Source organism: Grus americana, chromosome 7 (genome assembly GCF_028858705.1).
Source record: "Grus americana isolate bGruAme1 chromosome 7, bGruAme1.mat, whole genome shotgun sequence".
NCBI classification, from domain to species: domain Eukaryota; kingdom Metazoa; phylum Chordata; class Aves; order Gruiformes; family Gruidae; genus Grus; species Grus americana.
In genome coordinates this window covers 9,067,033-9,087,130 of record NC_072858.1, presented here as the reverse complement: position 1 = coordinate 9,087,130, position 20,098 = coordinate 9,067,033, and the positions used below count along the sequence as shown (strand labels likewise).

General features: G+C 35.4%; 1 protein-coding gene across 3 annotated transcripts in view; it reads left to right on the top strand.

Moving 5' to 3' along the window:
- ATRNL1 (attractin like 1) overlaps positions 1-20,098 on the top strand; it is a 520,884-nt gene that overhangs the window by 138,708 nt on the left and 362,078 nt on the right. For all 3 annotated transcript variants that reach the window (XM_054832653.1, XM_054832656.1, XM_054832655.1), the window contains one exon: positions 3,294-3,431. In XM_054832653.1, coding sequence (XP_054688628.1) covers positions 3,294-3,431 — 138 coding nt within the window. The remainder of the gene's footprint in view (positions 1-3,293; positions 3,432-20,098) is intronic.

Genomic DNA, 20,098 nt, shown 5'->3' with positions numbered 1-20,098 from the left:
CTGCAATGCGTAGTATCTAGCACTGGAGATATGTTTTGCTTGCCAAAAATGTTTGAGTTGGAAGATTTCATCACCTTATTGTTTAATATTTATTCTTCATGGATAAAATTCTGTATTCATGGTGTGTTCTGACCAAGAATTCACTGAAGTTCCACTTTAGTTTAAAAACCCACTAGTTTTATGAGTGTAGGAGGCAAATCCTACAGAAGTCATAGAACTAAAATCTCAATTGATGTGAAATTTCTTTTTGATTGGTATAGGCTGTAGGCTTTATTCCTTTTGGCTTTTGTTTTCGTTTTCTTAAAATATTATCTGTAATGGATTATACTAACACAGTTTATTATTCTTAGCACAACAATCATTGATGTACTTGAAATAAGATAGAATTGATACTAAATGTTTATAAACTTACTGAACAGTTTGGGTGAAAATAAAAACAAATAGGTTATAACATGTGCCTTGAAGATTGTTCTGCCACGTTGATGAATAGTTAGTTCAACCATTCATGTTCATTCACGTATGCACTTAGTTTTCCTTGTAGTTCATATCCATGCCTTTTATAGTGACTCTGGGCAATTGTGTTAAGTATTTAAAATGCATTCTCATTTGCTGTTTGTTCAAATTTTTAAAACTGGTATTGAACAGGTAGCATAAAAAATTTGTTTCTTTTTGTTACTGGTCATTTTGAAATCAATATTCCTCAAATCAGCTGTCATAATATTTCTTTTGATATCAATACAGGTTTATTTTTTTGATCAGGTTTGTATTTTAACAGAACTATTATTATAAATAAAATTGCAAATATGATATAACAAAAAAAAAATAGATAGTGTTGGGGTTTCCTCTTATGAGAAGAGCAGTTTAGGAGGAATACAAGTCCAAGTTTGTCTTTAAAGCCTAAATTTCTCCTCTGAAAAGTAATGTGAATTGATTCTAATTAGATTGTTTAAAACTTGTTGAAGTATCTTTATACTAGGTCCAGATTGTAATGCAGACATGCTTTTTATATATTTTTTTCTAGTATTAAGTTTTTCTTAAAACTGTAATTATCAACATTTGTCAGCATCACCAACTATTTCAACGCAGAGGTCAAAAACAAATTAGACATATTAATTGCTTATCTGTGGGGCAGCCTAACTGTAGAGTCAGCTAAATCACATTTCTATATGTGAGGAAAATTGTTCTGTTGCTGCCAGTGATGTACATTAAAATCACTTAAGGAAAAAAATCACTTTTAAAAATTTAACTCCTAGTTTTTATTTAAATGCTTGTTACAGCATCTGTTTATTTTAATTATTTAATACTGTTGTCTCAAGTTTGATTGCAGAAAGTTGTTGAATTGTGCAGTTCTGGATTTTCACTTTTCTCAGAGATACATATTTTTAGGAAAATCAGCAAATATATAATATCATTTTTAAATGGTGTGCCATGTCAATTGTAGATTGTATGGGCTCTTATTGTATATATATTTTTTCAATTTGATTTAAAATCTCTTCCATTTTCTTTGCTTTAACAAAATATAAGAATTAAGAGCTACCAGCTGTGACCGGATATGATGACTTGCAGTAAACTAAAACTCACAATTAGAAAATTGTTTAATTAAGATTGCTTTCACCAAAATTAAGAAATACAGAACTAAGCATTAGAAAGAATAGAAAATTTATAAATCAATGACCTACTAGTTAGAGAATGTCAGAATGAAACTTTTTCCCCACATTATGATACAGTCTTAATTAAGCAGTCTTACTTTACTTTAATAGAACAATTATTTAATGCATTATATGTTTTTACTTTTGGTTTATTGGGCTGCATTTTTTTTAACATTTGCTTTAAGTCATTCGATGTCTAAGACATATAAACAAAGCCCAAAATGGAGCTGCAATTCGTGCTATTTTCGTGTAGCTTTTTCTGAGAAAGGCAACAACAGCGCAGGATGGCAAACTGCTTGGAGGAAGACACCACAAAGTTGTCTAAAAATAGAGTATTCTTAGGAAGAAGAAAACTTGTATTTTCTAAGGACGTTTATTCAAGACAGTGAGAAAACTTCTTGTCTAGTAGTACAGAAATGTTTGATACTTGTTTATAAGATTCTGTAGCCATAGCTACAGAAAAAGGAAGAGGTTGTAAACTTGGGAGGTGTAATGGTTTATGAGCCAAGCTGGCCTGGCAATGACTGTAAATTTATTAAGTTACTAAATTCTAAAACAGCTCTAAAAACTTTTAAATCATGCAGTGAGAATCTCTTTTTTCTTTTTTTTTTTTTTTTATTCCTAGCCGAGACACCAGTCACTGTGACATTTAGATTAAGAATCCAAATAAATAAATAAATAAAAACTTAGAGTGATGTTACTGAGATAGCTGCTCTCTGCTGAGTCTTACTCGCTGATAGACAGGTTTGACATAGTCTGACATTCGACATGCTGCTGTAATTGGCAGATCGCTAATCTGCTGCGCACTGTGAGCTCTAAGGTCCCGCTCTCCAGAGAGGTCATCCTTCAAAACCTCTCGGTCGTTCAGCCGAATCCTGGCAGCAGGATCGACGGTTCTGGCAGCGTTCGCATTGTGATTTTGCTGCAGTAGTGATCAGTACTTTCTGAGTTTCTCCCAAGCATGCAGCACTGCAGAGGAGGTGTGGTACAAGATCAGTGTTTTGGAGTTTTGTTGTTTGACAAAAACAAATTTTATGCTTTTAAGTTCAGATGTAAAAAAATTATGTCAATGGGAGTCTAGATTTTTACTTTCACCAAAGTCAGCTATAGTGAGGAGGGACTGGAGGTTTTGGGGGATCAGAACTGTTAAAAATAAGACCGTCTTTGGTTAATTTTTTTGTAAGTTCTGTCTCCCCAGTAGATACAAGTTGGAGCGTGTTGTTCGTGCTCTCCATCACAGTAGCCTTTCAAATGCTTCACAGCAGACTGCATGTAGGTATGGAGGTTTTCATTTGGTCTCCGTTGGTGACTTACTGCCTCTTGGCAGTTTCTTAAGTAATTGGGCAGCATTTTAAAGCTATGAGGGCTGAATTCAGTCACTCATAATGGCAAAAAAAGACTTTCTCACACACCTTAAGCTCACATGTCACTACACAGTCAACTTCTGTGGTCTTTTGTGTGAATTCATGTCTTGTCACAGTGCTATTCTAAAGAGGTTCTGTGTCAAAGTACAAATACATATGCTGGTCATTAGTCAGGATTAAACTCCTCAGAATTACATTCTCCTGCAATTTTGTAATCATGTAAGAATGATTTTGTTCCCAAGAGCAATTTAGTAATGGCTTTTAAAATGTTATATTCTAGCTTGCCAGTGTAATGGCCACAGCACCTGCATCAACAGTAATGTCTGTGATCAATGTAAAAACTTAACAACAGGAAAACAATGTGAAACGTGCATGCCAGGATATTATGGAGATCCCACAAATGGAGGACAGTGTACAGGTAAGTCGTTCTGCTGGGCAGAAAAAAAATTTTGAAATTACGTTTTTATGTAAGGTGAATTTAACTTTTTAAATGTAATATGAAATTAACTTTTCTTTAAAGGGTAAATGTTTATTCAATAATACAGGTGAGTTGATCATCTAAATTAATGACTCAAGAATCAGAGTAATATTTTTAAGAGAAACTTTGCATTCAGAATCATCATTTTGCAGTTGTTGTTTGATCTGGATGCTCCAAGAACAAGATGGTAATTTAAAAATGCTCTCCCAGTTAGGGCAAGGAGGAGAAAAAAACCTGTCTTGTGGGAGCAACTCCTTAAATCCTGATATTTCAGAGAGTCGTCATCTCATTCCATGTAAACAGTCCTCCTAAAAGTGGTGAGAAAATACTTACGAATGAAGTTCAGTATCTACCGTAATATCTGATAGCACTGATTTGTGTAAATGTGTGATGCTAGTGGAAAAATTATGCATTTAACAGACTGACAAGTCTTATTCATGTATAGTTCAAATAGCAAAGCCTGGTACACTGTGGATGGTAAGGTACCCTAACCTATTCAGTATCTTTAGTTTTGTAATTGCTGCATTGGAGGATTCTCGTTCAAGTGAAAGAGGATGAAGTCCAATACTCCAGGTGGCTTTTGTATATTGGCGTAGGGCTGCTTTTTTACCTGCATGGGTGATTTTAAAGGTGACAATAACTCCTTCCCTTAAGACTAAGTGGGGGAAGGGGGGATGTATTCAGTACAAAAACTCATTAAGGTAGTTGAGATTGAATCTAGGAGGGTGCTAGAAACTTTTGTCCCATGATTTTTTCTTCTCTATTATTAACGTTTCTTTAACTGGACCTTTACTACACAAGGAATATTTATTCCTTCAAAGGGTTCATTTGTTCTTCAGAACTTTAACATGCAGTAGTCAATGCATACAGCTGCACATCTGGTAAACTCAAGCACAATATGTAGAAAGTGCGTTCAAGGGGATGAAAAGATTAATGTCTACTCCTATTGACAATTGCACATTTTGCTGGTGCTTTATGACGCTTTAAATAATTCTTAATAGTTCTCTTATTTCCTGAAGTTGACAAAATGTTCTTTTGCTGTCTATAGCACCTTTATGGCAAAATGATGCATTAATATAGCTTTCATTCTTCAGGGATACATTAGCTATCAACCAAATAAGCATTCCATCACCTTCAGTGAATTATGTGTAGTGCAATAATGGCTAAAATCAATTTGTAAGACCAGTAAAATTATAAATTTTATGACTTGTTTTTTTAACCCTAGTCTGTAAGAGTATGTATTTTTATAGATAGACATGATTTTAACAGGAGCTATTTAGACTAAAGAATGACTTAAAAATAAATATGATAATTATTTTGAGGATTTATGTGCATTGGTATGTTATATTTTGTAGTATAGAGCCCATAAATCTGTTAAGTCTTTAAGACATTTTGATAAAAGTAGTCATTATGAACTGTTAGATTTTCTTCAGTACCATGATTTTTGCTCCTGTGATAGAGGTGCCCAAATTGTGGGCCAGGGATTTCTGCAGGAAAAAATATTGTGATCCATAGATAAGTCAAATAAATTTTACCTGGATTTAAGATGATTTTGGAACCATAGTTGAGATCAGGCAGTGTGCAAATAGAACCATCTCTTTCTTACTTCATATTTTTTTTTTATTTTTTATTTTTCTTCTTTCTGGTAATGCTTTTGGTAACGCAGAAAAAATATTCAAAAATAGCTGCAAATTAAAACCATAACTAAAGTAAAAGCACCAGAAAAAAATATGAGAGGAAGAAAGGGCAACCCGGTCAAAAGCTGAACTTCAGTGTGACTGAAATAATTAGAAAATGAGGCCAATCAAAGAAAAAAAAGAAATCATGAAGAACTTAAAAAACAGTTGTCCTCATAGTCCAATCTTGTGACACTTTGCTGCAGCCAGCTGAGTTTCTGGCTGGACTCTACCAACATTTCTTTTCTACTAAGACTCATCCTTCTGTACGAGGGTTGAGACTACCTGAGCATGTGGTGTTTTTTCCTCAGAGCTCCCGAGTTATTTATTTGAGGATCCAGATTGAAAACTTTTTTAAAGGAATGACAAGATAATGACTATAACTCTTAAAGTGCATCTGTAATACTATAATATTCATATAACAAGTTGCTATAGTTACAAGAGTGTAACTTGGTTATGAATTGGAGAGCAGCTGAAGCTGGGAAAGGAGGTTGTACTCAGTCTCTACAGTTGAGAGACAAAGTGGTGTACACTGGGAGAACAACTAAGAATTATTCTCCTAACATGCTCGTGACATATGACATAAAAGAATTTTTTTCCCCACTTTCCTGGCAAAAGTACTTATGTATTCAGTACCTGTATTCTTCTGCTGTGATATATGTAGAGGTAGAATCTGACCTCCCAACTTAGTTTGACTATACATGATAGAGATCAAAAAGATTTGCAAGAAAAACTTCCTTTTATAGGCTGGATTAACCTTTGTTGTTCCTTGGATCCCTGATGATCTTGAAAGGAAGGAGAAGGAGATGCATAGCAAGCCTTTTAGTCCTTTTTTTTTTTCCCCTCCCCCGTAACTATGCCAATCCTGTCCTAAACCCTTTCTGTTTATACTTCTAGGAGGTATTCAAAAAGATCTAAAAGAAGGTGACTGTCCACCCCTGAGCGATCAATTCTGTTCTGACCTTTGTCCAGGAATGGAAAACTCTGTACAAATATAACTATTTTCCTTATTCTACTCTGGGAATAATGATGCCTTTACAACTGTCATCAGATAACTGATACATTCATAGTGGTATTGCATAGTGTTATGCTATCAAATTACTATGAAATGAGTAACAGCTGTTATAGGAAAAAGATATAATTCATGTTTCAGAAGGTTTTGAATAGTTGTGATTAAAGAATGGATAAAAAAAATTGACTTTTCTGGGTTTTCGCTCACTATAATTGCTGACATTTCAATAGCTTTAAAACAAATCTAAGGACTCACTTTGCATCCTGATATGCCGGCTTAGTAGATGTGACAAACCTAAAAAGGACAAAGAAAAGATGGAGGCATAATAACAGGCTTTAAATATGTGAAAGGAAGCTGAAAAGAGAGAATGATAATAAAGTGCCTTCCCCCATGCCCCTGCTTTGCTTGAGGAAGAGGTAATAGGATTAGGTTGCAACAGGAGAGATTATGGTAGAATACAAGGAAAACTTTCTACTGATTAAACTGTAAAATACATTGCCTAAAGATGTTATGAAATCTGCATTATCACCTACGCTATATTTTTAAAATTTTCTAACTTGTCTAGCTTTGGAAAAGGGCAGTGGACTAGCAGATGCCACATTTTCTTTTCCAGTCCTAATTTTCAAAAGATTCTTGGAGTCTGAGAGCTAGAATGCAGGGAGGTATTGATTAAACATAAAGTATTCCGATTATAAAAGAAAATGATCTATGTATAGCAAAATGACTGTGGGTATTGGCCATACTATGAGCGCTTAATAAAGATATTCCTAAGTCTTACATATTACTTACTTTAGAATCTGTAGCATTCTTGTTATTGTGGCGATAAAAAGCTTTCCATCTAGTGCAGGTTTACTCTGTAATTGGCCCTCACTCTAGTTTATTTTTGTGTCAGAAGTGTGGTATGTTGGTTGTTGATGGGCAATAGTTTGATTGTATTTTTTATACTTAATTAATCTAATTTTTCTTCTTAAAAAAACATGCCTAATATCAATTATTCATTTAAATTTTGTCACTTGAAGTCTCTCTTCTATACAGAGAAAGTTAGAGTTCGTATTCTTGGTGTATACATGATTTTTATATTCAGTAGTCCTAACATGCAGCTTGCAGTAAAGATGTATGTACTCCTTCAATTCTTTATAGTATTTCATGATGCAAATATCTAGTTTGGATTATTTTTATATTTGGTCCATTGCTGCATTCTATTAAAAAATCAGTAATAAATAGTGAAAGCCTTTTATTTTACATTAAAAAAGTTCTATAACTGTAATTTATTACAGTTATCTGTTCTTATACTAATTAAGAATCATTTCAGGTAGTTATGATGTCTGTGATGTGAAACGGGTAGCCAAAATATAAAATGAAATTAATTTGTTACCTTACATTGTGATATATTTTTAGTTACACAAAAAGATTTGCATTCTTTGTTGGAAATAAGTGATACACAGTGCACAAATTAGTAAGTCCAGACCCTGTGTGCATGCATAAGATTTGTAAGCTAAAGACCCTGTATCGCAAAGAAAAGTTTAAAGCAATAGTAACATCAAAGTTACCAGATAGTTACAGCATCCTCTTAAAGAGTTGGCTCAATGTGCAAGAAAATAAGAGTGAATTCTGAACATGGAGTAGAGCAAGGGACAGGTTTTGGGTTCCAGACCAAGCTGCAGTTCTGTTTATCCCTTTTATCTGACTGGTCTTGAGTGCAAATGCATGAGCAGCCCTTGGAGTGCTAAAGGCAGTGCGGTCAGTCTGTGCCGGAAATATTTAAGGAATCAAACCCTCTAGTTGTTTTACAGAATAAGGCACGCTCTCACTCTGCATTGTGGTGAAGCTTGGGTGAGAGATGCGCAGCTCAGCCTTGTTTGCCTCTGAGGAGGTAAAGCTATCCAGATGTAGGAAACCTAGGAAGCCTTGTAGCCTGAGATGGTGAAGAGTTGGAGGACAGATATACCAAATCACTTCGATAAAGTTTTTTAAAAATTATACTCAAGTCCCATTTGAGGTACAGTTTTGAAGGCATGAATATCAAAATTCAGTGATAGAAAATTAATCATTAAATATTGATGGATTTTGGAAATAAAACAGCTCTGTAGATGGGAACAGATACTGTCTTGATGTCTTAGTGGTTTCTCTAAGTGTTATTTTCTTCAAGGTCTTGTTCTGTCGTGTACTGCGTGTCTGGGAAATATACAATGTTTTTATAGAAATTCTAGAAAAAATGGAGTTATAGGTATACTACAGACTGCAGCATAAAGTAACAGGAAAAAACAGTATGGGAGATTGCTTGGAACAATTTTATGTCATCTTGGCGACATTTTTTAGCATTATTTTCAAACTTATTAATCATCTACTTAGTTGTCAATGTTAAAAAAAATTACTCTAGCTGCTTATCATCTTGTCATTTTTGTTATGCATGGTATTTTTAAAAATTATTCTTAAAATGTATGAGATGCCAGGAGAGAATTCTTTACAGTAACTTATGAGACACGCTGTGAATGTATAATACATTTAATAATAAGATAACATAAGCACTTTGCTGTAGTGCCATTTTTTTCATAAAGTGATAACATCCCAAGCAACCTTCAGTTTTCCCATAATTGTACTACCATTGCTGCTGCTTTTGCAGTAGGAGTAAAACTGAGTACCAGTGCAGAAGGAACACTGTGGTTTAACTTGCGCCGCTCGCTCTCTAAGCAGCCTTAAAAGCCATGGTGTTTAAGACACTTGATGACCATTCTATAAAAGCCTCCTACCAGATGAGCTGTATGGGTGAATTTTTTTACACAAATCTGTAGCATTTCTATTGCCTTTATAGATCTGTCCCCTTCTCTGCTATCATACAGTTGGAGATTTTCTATACTAAAGGCAACAACTTCCTCCCACATTTGATTTGTAATTGTTCTGTTTGAAAATGTGAAGTTAATTGTTTATTGGAAACATTGAATTTTTTACTAGATCTAGAAACTATTAGCAAAAACGAACAGTGAGTGTATGCCATGTGTGCATCGAGTCAGTAGCGTCTGCTGCAGCAAGATGAGAGGTCTGGGTGCCTTTTTTGTTCCTGCAGTACACAGAGTGTGAAGGACGGTATAAATCTGAGCTGCTTTTGTACGTTGTGTAACTCAGTACTTCTCACCTATACTGATATACGTGTGTGTACGTGTGTACATCTACACATACTACTTCCTGAATTTGTTCCACATGAACTTGGGCATCTATGCATTACCCATCCAGCTTACAGATATATACTGTAAGTGCCTCAAGAGAATAATAATAATAATAAAAAAGATAGGCACCAATAAAAGACTAGATTGTTAGACTATCTTTGAGGTACCTTGACAGGTGAAATTGTGCCCAGCAATAAAAGAGTTGCCTATAAGTATTTGTGATTATTTCTGTTGGTTAAAAGAAGAAAAAAAAAAATAAAACTTACTAGTTACATGTTGAAACCTAAGATGTATCTTCAGTAACAAGAGGAAAATCCATGGTGTTCAAATCCTGCTGCTCAAAGAATGTGATTGTTCTGCTGAGTAACTGACATCTGAGATGTGGGGGTTTGGAGAGAAGAGGCAGAGGATGGCAGAAGTCATTACATCTGGTGTCTATGAGAGAGACACGTGAGAAAGATGTTAAACTCATCGTGGCAGCTAACTGAAAATTATCTCCTTGGGTTTTAGGTTCTAACTAACTTTAGAAGATGTCTACTGGGTAGATTGATGGATGGTTTTTCTCTGGCACTGTTTCTAACAGTTTTACCTATTCAGCAGTAGCAACCTTTGTAACATGTTTTCATCATGACAGTCCGTGGAGGAGCTGATACTTATTTCCCTCCTTCCTTCCTCCCCTGTCTCTGCAAAAGAAATATTGTTAAAAGCTACCATGGGTGCTATCAAGAACAGAGCGCTGTTCCTATAGTGCACAAAGGACAATCAGTGTGTTAGATATTTGGAAAAAAAAAAAAGTAAATTAATTTTTTTTTTCTTAAGGACCACATGTGTATTAGAGTGGGGTTTTTTTGTAGGCAGCACATCTAAGGAACCTTGCAAATTCTTTGAAGTAATCTGTAGTCTGATTTATTAGAACACATCAACCTGAAGAAGATTATCTATGGAAAACTAGGGGAGATGTACTAAAGAAAACCAATTGGAAATAGATCTACCTTTTGCTACCAAATAATTTCAAGGTGGGTGTCCCATCCCAGTTTTCTTTCCAATCCAACAACTTCTTGTTATGTCCAAGCTGAGTCAGACTCCATACAATCCACACTAGATCTTGGGAAAGTCTCTTTTTTTTCCTCTCCTCCAGTTTGTTTTGATTCTGCTCTTTGATATCGATAGGCCCCTTCTTTTCTGAAAAATATCCTGGTTTCTACTCCTGTTTCAGGTGTTCTGCTTCTTATCATTTTTACTTGCACCCATGAAGAAGTAGTTTCCTCTCCCATCTAAAGAGTACAAAGTAACCCATAGTGCCCAGGACAATTTTACAGAGCAGTCTTTCTGCTTGCTCCCCAGCCATACTCTTAGAATATATATACGTGCACATATATATATGTGTATACATACACAGTGCACAGCATTTCAATATTAAATTGTAATACAGCAAATTACATAGTTTCAGACATTGCAGAAAGCGACCTGTCTTTCGTAAAAAAAAAAAAAAAAAAAAAGTTGATAGCGTGACAACGAAAACAATTTAATATTCAGTTTCTTTTTTAAACTAAAATATGCTGTTGTCTACTTAGTTGATAGAAAGATACCTGGTAATTTCCCTTTAGACTTATTTTTCTGGATTTCAGAGAGTTATGCAAGCAAATGAGGGAACAGAAAACAGCAGTCTTAATTTTTCACTTCAACACTATCACTACATAGCTTTTAAATTACCTGTAGTTCAGGACTGCATAGGGCAGGCGTAGAGAAGCATCAACCTATTCTGAATATAAGTATTTTATGACTGTGTTTATGGCAGTAAACTTAAAAGTGGAAAAAATTATTTCCCTAAGAATCATTTTATTCAGTAAATATCATAGCACAATGACATTATATTTTAGTCTCAAAACAACTGGAGGCTGATATAACATAGTATTGGGAACTGTGGTGCTACTTTAAACAGGCAAAACTAGGCAGATACTGTTGGCCTGAGAAATAGTTTTTGGAAGGAGAAATAAAATCTTACATTTAAAACCTCATCAAGTGATTTTTTTTCAGTAACCTGAAATCACTTTGGTTTTGTGGCATCTGTTTCTGCAGATTCTGCAGCAATCCTGGCCTTTGCAAATACTTTCAGCTAAAATGAAAATTGAAGATCCTGTCTGTCAGGAGAGTCCCATCGCTGACCAGTGGCCCAGATGGACGTTGGTTACTTTTCGGGGCTGTCACAAAATGGCTGTACAGCTGGCGGATTTGTTCTCTTTAACACCACACTTAAGTATTCCAGTTATTTCTAGTTGTTGGAGATAGTTCATGCCACTTGTCTAAGCAGTAGGAAAGTGATAATTGTTTTGTTTTAGATGAAATTTATAGTCTGCTTTTGAAAAGGGCATTTTAGTGTCCTAAAAACATTTCAGATTGCCCAGAGAGGTTGTGGACCCTCCCTCCTTGGAAATATTCAAAAGCCTCCTGGATAGCATCCTGGGCAACTGGCTCTAGTTGGGGGTTGGACCAGATGACCAGGGACCAGGGGTCCCTTCCAACCTCAACCATTCTCTGATTTGAAAACAGTGCTGTATGCTGAGGCATTAAAACCCAGAGGTTCAAAACCTCCTGTTCTTCACGTCCTGTTGTTTTACAGGAATGCAGCACCTGTAATAGATTCTTGTAGTAGCTTTAGGCTCATCATGTTTTAGATCCACAAACCAGTCCTAAGGGAGGATAAAGCCTATCTTGGAAAACCTTGCAAGAATTTTTCAAATTTATATTTAAGTTACCACTAAGCTCCTGTCTTGTCAAGTGTTTAAACAGGGATTTACAAGGAACCTCTGCATTGTCTTCATAGTCATTGGCTTGTTGAAGATCTTCACTACGCAAAGTTGGAATAGTGTCTCATAATACCTTGATCCAAGTAATTGTGTGTTTGTGGGGGTTTTTTTTTGTTTGTTTGGGGTTTTTTTGGGTTTTGTTTGGTTTTTTTTGAGGGTTGAGTAAGAGTTGACCTCTGCTGGTATTGAGTATTCATGCTGGTTTTTATTTTTTTTTTTATTTATGCTGTTATTTTGAGGTCTGGCAACCAGTACATTTCTTCATAAAGTTCAAGTTGCCTTTTCTGTTTGGCTTGGGGTTGTTTTTGTTTTTTTGGGGGGGCGGTGTGTGTGTGTGTGTTTCCCTTGTTTACCAGGTTCTGGATCTGTTAAACAGCTGTGCATGTGGTAAAGCTTTTATCCCCAAAATTCTTTCTCTTTTAGTGGACTAAAAAGTCGTAAATGCTAGATGGACTATCACCTAGTAGCTGTTAGAGGATCACAGTATTGAATTCATACCGTGAGATCCAAAAGAGCATTTGATGACTGATTTGCAGTTCTGGCCAAATCAAAGAGACAAAGAGCAGCCAAAAAAAAAACCCCAAAACCCAACACCCCAAACAAAAAATGCCCCCCAAAACCCCAACCCACAATAAATTCCTGTTGCCTGATTGTTCATTACAATTCTTAGCATAAATGCTTGTACTGATTTTTCTAGCCCTGTGATCTGTATTTTGTGCCTTTATTATAAGGTTTTATGGTCGTATCCCTGTTTTTTGCACGTGCTTTTAGTCCTGACCTGAGTGAGCCAAATGGTTGCTTTTGAATCAATGAGTAAATAAGCTTTTTCCAGAAGACTGAGGCATCTAATAGTTTTTACCTGCATGCACCTAACTACTGTTCTTGATGAATTAACCATCAAAGCACCTATTGCCTAAACTGATTGTACTCTGAAATGGGGCATTCTGTGCACATTGCCTGAATTCTGTGTATAGTATGCTTAGGCTACCCGTATATAAGCCCAATGTTAAGATCAGCTAAGAGCACATGAACTACAGTTAATTTTGTTTAAAATCAAGGTGCTGGAAGGAGCATCCCCCTTTTGCATAAGAATTTCACTATTAGTGCACCTAGGGTCATTTCCATCCTGACAACCAGTTGAGTCAACACTGGACTTCCTTAGTCAGTGTCGACTAAACCTTCAGTAGTCAGAGCAGATGAAATAATTTGATTTTTGCGCAATTTAGGTGTCAAACTCCCAAACTTCCAAGGTGTCAAACTTCCAAAGCTGGAAGCCTAATGCCTTAGTACGGAAATCTCGTTTGGTAACCTGCCCTTGAAGCCTCTAATATCCATCACTGGTATCACTTCCAACATCTGTTAATGGTAATTCTCTGTGGGGAACAGTCATACAGACCATCATTTTGATGAAAATATGTGGGAATTATTATAAGCTGTGATAACCAAGGAAACAAAAAAAAATACCTGAGCTCCATAAAGCTACATGTTAAAGAGAATTAATTGATCGGTTTTTTATAACCTCTAGAAAATTATATGCTTGTAGTTGGAACAATTTTTTTTTAATAGAGCTAGTTTAACTAGTGTATTCATTTACGTTATTTGCATTAATGCTTTCTGCTGCTATGACCACGAAGTGGTGACACATGTCCAAAAGCATGTTTTTGTTAGCCTGTAGTAATAGTTAGTTTTAATAACGTAAAGGTTGCTGTTCTTAGCTATTAATCTTCAGGGAGTGATGACCTGATGTTTTGCTCATATCATGTATTATTTAAAAACAAAAGACAGATCTTCACAGTCCAAATTGATATAACATAATGCATTTCTATATAAAATGATAATTAAATCATTCTGATAAAATAGGACATCTAAATTTTGCCTCTCAAGCAATCATCAATCTTTCCTCCCATTGAGTCTGGCAGTCATATAAAATTGCTTATTGAAGTCAGGTAAATTAAAACCAAGCTGGAGCACAACATTTAGTTTTGTAATAAACAGTGTATAGATTATTTCTAAGAGACTTTAAAAAACCCCACTTTTTCTGCATTTTTTTTAAAATGGTTCCTCTATTGTATCTAAATTTTCAAAACAGGCAAGCTGCGATGTTTTCAGCTGCATGAGTCCAGTTAGTACTAGTAGAAGTCTCATAGGTTTTGGTCAAGTTTAAGCTGTCTTGTAATCATTGATACATCTCATGCTTTTCAGCGGCTGGTGATAACAGCAGCAATTTTTGCAGCAGACGGGTGTGTACACACATGTCCCTAGAACGCAGCACAGGCACAAGAGGAAAATATCGGGCAGAAGCAGTAAAAGATATTCATTGTCGAGATAACACTAACAAGCCAAGAACACTTAGTTGCTAGTAGTTGGAAAAGATGACCCTGTAGTTTTCTTACACCTGGTGTTTTAGTTGAAGCTAACCTCCTCCTCTGGTGTCAGGTGGATCCGGACTTGGTGCTGTGTTTAGCACAAGCAGAAAAATGAGAGAAAGTTTGGGTAGGGACCAACTCCACTACCCCCTGTTTGCAATGATGTATTACTCTTCAAAATGTTTGTTCCTGTACATTTCATCCTGACTTTGCCTGGAGTTTGGATGCTTTTGTCCAGTGTTGTCCATAGAAGTCAGCACTCACACTGTTGTGAAACTCAGAAGAGGTGAAAAGTAAACTCCATCACTATATAGAGTTTGTTTTATTAGTTTTTTAGTAGCACTATTAAAGTGATATTCATTCTTTAAATTGATATCATAAAAGAGGTGAGTAGGTGAATTGTACTAGTGTTGTAGACAGCTGTAAATTTAGTCTTTTTTCTTCTACAGGGGAATTCTTTGTTGAAAAGGTTTCTGGTCCAAAATCTTATAATTCAGGGGCCTTGAGTCCTATGTAAGGTATGACTAAAAGTGAGGACGAAGAGCTTTTAACTCTCATCTGCAGGACAAACTAACAGAAATGTGGAAAGCATAAAGGAACACGGTATCCTTGACTAGCAGCATAAACAGCAGCAAAACCGTGTTCTTCTGCATCTTCCTAAAGTAGAATTAGGAATGAACATGAGTTGGTGGGAGTTTTGACTCTTTGAGAGAATGATATGGCAATTTGAGATACAGAGGGTTTTTTATACAGTTTTTCTGTTTAGCCATTTTAATGTCTAGCATATAGAGAATTGCATTTATGGAATTCACCAATGCATTAAAGATCGTGGGTTTGGGCATTCCATCATTAGATGTCTAAAATTTAGATGAAATTTTATATTGGGTTAAATATTATGTTCTAGAGGCCTTCTTTTCACAGTGACTAAATCTATGCAGTTAAAAATAAAAAACATCTTTTGGTCCAGACACTTTGTGTTTACTCACATAAATGACAGATATTCAGTGGATCGGAAGCTTATGATACAGACCCTCGGAGTCTATGTGAATAAAGAAATTTTACATAAAAATGGATAAATATTGGAGATTGGTGAAAAAGAGAGTATGGTATGCTTCATACCATCTTCAGGTACTAGAATATGGAACTAAATAATAAAAAAATAATTCTCTTCCACTTCTACTGTTTATCTTGTACCTTGGTTTCTAAGAAACAGTGGGTCACAAGTTCATAGCAAAACTCTGTGATAAGAGGCTGTAATTTAAGATTATTCAGAAATAGAAAAGCCTACGTGTGGTGGTAAATTCCAGCAGAAAACATTTGTTTATCCTATACAAACAAAATAACCCAAGGTTTCAACAAATGAGGGAGCTGTCAAGAAATCCCATTTTGCAGTAGTGGTGGTGGGTTTTGGTTTTTTCCCCTTTCTTTTTTTCTTTAAAGTGTTGAATAGAGATAATGACACCAATTGCTCATTTTTATACAATACATTATTATAGAATAAAAACTCAATATTAACTAAAATGCTGGAATATGTTTTTAGTAGTAGGTAGAGAGCTTCTTGGTGCATATGAAATACAAAGAAAAGAGATCATAGCACAATAAGGTATTCAAGAGAAGCTTCATATTGCTTTTTGCAGAGAGATTGTTAGAATAGTTAGAATAAGCACTCTTTTTTTTTTTTTAAGACGACCTTTTTCCCCAAAGGTGATTTGAAAATTTATTTTCCTTTCTTTAGTGAATGCTGTTTATTGAACAGTGTTTAAGATTGTCTGAATACTGAGTGAAGAAAATGCCTGTACTTGGGCTTAGATATGAATTTAAATTAAATTCACTCCAATCAGAATATATTCCAAGTTCTGTACTGCTAAAGCAGAAGAAAAGTGGATTGCTATAAGAAAAAGTTAGTTGAGGAACTTGGAAAAAGGCCTCTTTAACAAATTACTGTTCCAGTTATTTTTTGACTGCAAAGCAAAAAGTGCTAAGCAAACTTTTCAGTCTGCTACTAATTCTCATGTATACATATAATTTTCCTTCTGCTTTGTTGTAGATTAGGCCTGTATTATAAAGTATGATTTCTAGCATAATTAATTGTCAATTAAAAGAGAAAACCTCAACTAAAACTAGGAACCTTTTTATAGATATATTTGTATTCCATAACCTACTTATGCTCAGAATAATTCTAGGTGAAGGACTGGAGATATACTTCAAGGAAAGTGTCATTATCTATCTGTGTTTAGATACCTTATAATTTTATAGGAGGAAAAAAGAAAAAACTGTTGAATGTAACATTCCCCATGATTAACCTCCAGAGAGAGGTTATTTGGGTGGCTGTAGGATTCCATAAGGTTTTGACTGGATGTCTGTTCAGTGTATTTAATCTTTTTGATGATTTTCCTTGATTACATACAGAAGACTTTTATAAACCTCCTGTCAAGCGCAACTTTTTTTTAAGCTAATGCTTGATTCTCTAAATTTGATTTTACTTACTAAATCAGGATATGGGTGTTGATTGCAGAGCGGTCTGATTTTTAGGAACATGAAGAACGGGAAAGTACTGCTCAAGCATCAGCTTAGGATTGCCATTGATAAAGTTGGTGTTCGTGCAGAACTGCTACCTGGCAGTGTGGTGGGTTGACCCCAGGCAGCAGCTAAACATCACTCGGCCACTTGCTCACTCCCTGCCCCCCCAGAGTGGGGTGGGGAGAGAATAGGAAGAGCAAAAGCGAGAAAACTCAGGGGTTGAGGTAAAGACAGTCTAACAAGGGAAGGGAAAACGGGGAGAAAAGCCAAACCAAGTGAAGGTAGTCACTGACCACCTTCCCACAGGTGGACCAATGCCCAGCTAGTGTCCGAGTGATGGCTATCTCCCAGACCACTACCCCCTCCCTCAAATTTTTATTGCTGAGCATGACATTATATGGCATGGAATATCCTTTTGGTCAATTTGAGTTGGCTATCCAAGGTGGCATACCTTCCCATCCCAATTACATAACATTTCATTGTCACCGTAATCAGAAAGTAATAAGTTAAGTTCAACCAAGTCTTGTGGTTTCAGACCATTAAAACTCTTTTTATTATTCTTAAAAGTGATTAAAATAAGTTAGTTGAAGTGTCTTTTTGAGTCCTTTGAAGGAGATTTTTTCTCTTGCATAACAAAGTTTTCTTTCCACTCTGCACAACCACCATGTCATTGTGTAGCTATGTCTAGTAACCAATTTTATCAACTATAGTTTTGTTCCTAAAGCTGTTTGTTACAGTATGTTGCTTTGCATAAAGGTAACTTCACCATCCAGCAAAGCTGATTCTGATTTATGCAAGTGGAGTGAGAACATGGTAGCTTTTTAAAAAAGAAAAATAAAAGAAGGCAAACCTATTTCTGAAACTTTACAAATGTACAATGAATACTGCATATTTAATAAACTTAATCTAAACTTTTTTTAGGTTGATTATGCAACAAATATCTGAAATAGTAAAAAGAAGAGCAACAAGTTGTACTATCTTAATCTGTTTTAGTAGCAGGCATTTTGTGCTTGTTCAGCATCTTAGCCTGAGATCTAAGAATTCAGGCATCCTTTAATTGATCACCACTTATTACTTTTATAGATATTGAAGAGATACAGTAGTTTGATTTATATTGTATTCCTTTATCTCTTTGCTTATTTTATCTTTTCACAAGGATTAATGACAAGTCTATTGCTTTCACTGATGTAGGTGATCAAGTCCTCCTGCATGTTATTGTGTAACATAGTTTTTGGCAGTGATAAGTTGCTCTGCATTCTTATTTTTGTGGGTTTTTTCAGGTTTACATGCTATAAATTTATTTTATGGAATAAGGAATATTTATAAAATATATTTCTGATGTGCTGAGCTGTGTATCAATATGTTCACCTTGCTAATGAAATTTGTTTCATTGCTTTCCAAAAGATGTTCCCAGACGAGTAAGGCGGGGTGTGATTTAGAAACTTTCAGCAGTCCAGAAGTAGTGGTTTTTGTCTGCCTCTTTTAAGAAAACATATTTTACCTTGTGTGGAAAGAGATGTCAAGAGCTCATGTAGCTACTGTGTCTAGTCTGAGAAGGTGCAAGCCTCCGACTGAGGGTGGCAGTTGTAAGTTGAAGATGACATTTTCTTAAGTCACTGTAACTTGATCCTCAAATAAGCATTTGACTACAGACAGTGTCATCTTGTCCCAAATGCAATAGAAATTAAAAGAAATTAAAAAAAAGGTATGCGTTTTGTTTGTTTGTAATTTCTGAATCATAGAATCATTTAGGTTGGAAAAGACCTGTAGGATCAATGTTTCCAGATGCTGAGCAGCTCTCTTGGTACTGCAGCCACTCACAGCTTCCCTATTCTCATAGTTTTAAATGCAAAGACATCTACAGTCAGTCAGAAATTTCAGCATCTCTCTCTGTAATCCTTCTCCAGGAAAACCCACAAATATGTCTCCTGACAGCTGGTGACTCTGACATGTAACATGCGGCATGGTATCTTTTGTCATTGGCTGCAATTTTACAGCCTAAAAGAATTTTTTTTTTTCTTATTTTTAATTTGGTTAATGTACCCATCAGTTTAAATTAGATCGGAGACTGCACATCAGTCAGAGAAGTATGACAGAACCTCCCAGTGTAACAGGAGACCATGGAGTTACCTGTTTGAATCCCTGCACGTGAATATGCTACCAGGACAGAAAAGTCAAGAAGTAGTCATTTTGCATTGAAATGGTCATCCTTCTCCCTAAGGAGCCTTGGAAACACCCTAGAGGCTGTTGAGAAAATAGCTTTTGAGGTATCATGCAACTCGGTTTCCAACTGGTAGAATGAAGATTCTCAAAAAACTCTTGGAATGGCATTTCTGTTTGATTGCAGTCGATTCTGCCTTCATTTTCAGAGTGGTAAACGCAATACATTACAATGGCAGACCGCATTAGTTATTTAAGGGGAAAAAAGCTTCAGTCACAGTTGAATGCATTAAAAATCAGCTGTATTTTGTACCTTCTAATGGCTAACACAGGGAAATGATTTGCTGACTTCTTTACATTTTGTGGCGTTTTTGTCTGATAAATTGTGTAAGGCATTTCTCTTTGGGCTTTTACTCTGAACGACCAAATACACAGAAATAGTTGCAATCACTAGTTGTTGATTTTAGTTGTTTTTCACCTTAGATTGGATTTTTTTTTTGACATTTAAAACCACTGTGAATAACTACTGAGCGGTTTTAAATTGTTTTGGTTTTCATACTGCCTTATAATAATCTTTGATTTATTTTTTCCTGTTATAATCTAGAAAGTTAAACATTCTCTTTAGAGAGAGGGGAAAAAAATAGCTGTCTTTTGATGAAAGGAGGTTTTTGGCCAAAATTTTCAAAATGGCCAGTAGAGAACCTGCTGTCTTTTTCAAGAAAATTTAAAAAACCACAATTTTAGAAAAGTAAATGTACAAAAGCCTTTGGTGTCTGAAAAAGTCATGTTAAACACATCTCACATTGGACATGCAAAGATGAAGGTATTCAAAATCATTAGTTTGTGTTTTTCCTTTAAAAAACCCCACAACAAACAACCACCCACTGTTTTAGTTTTTACTA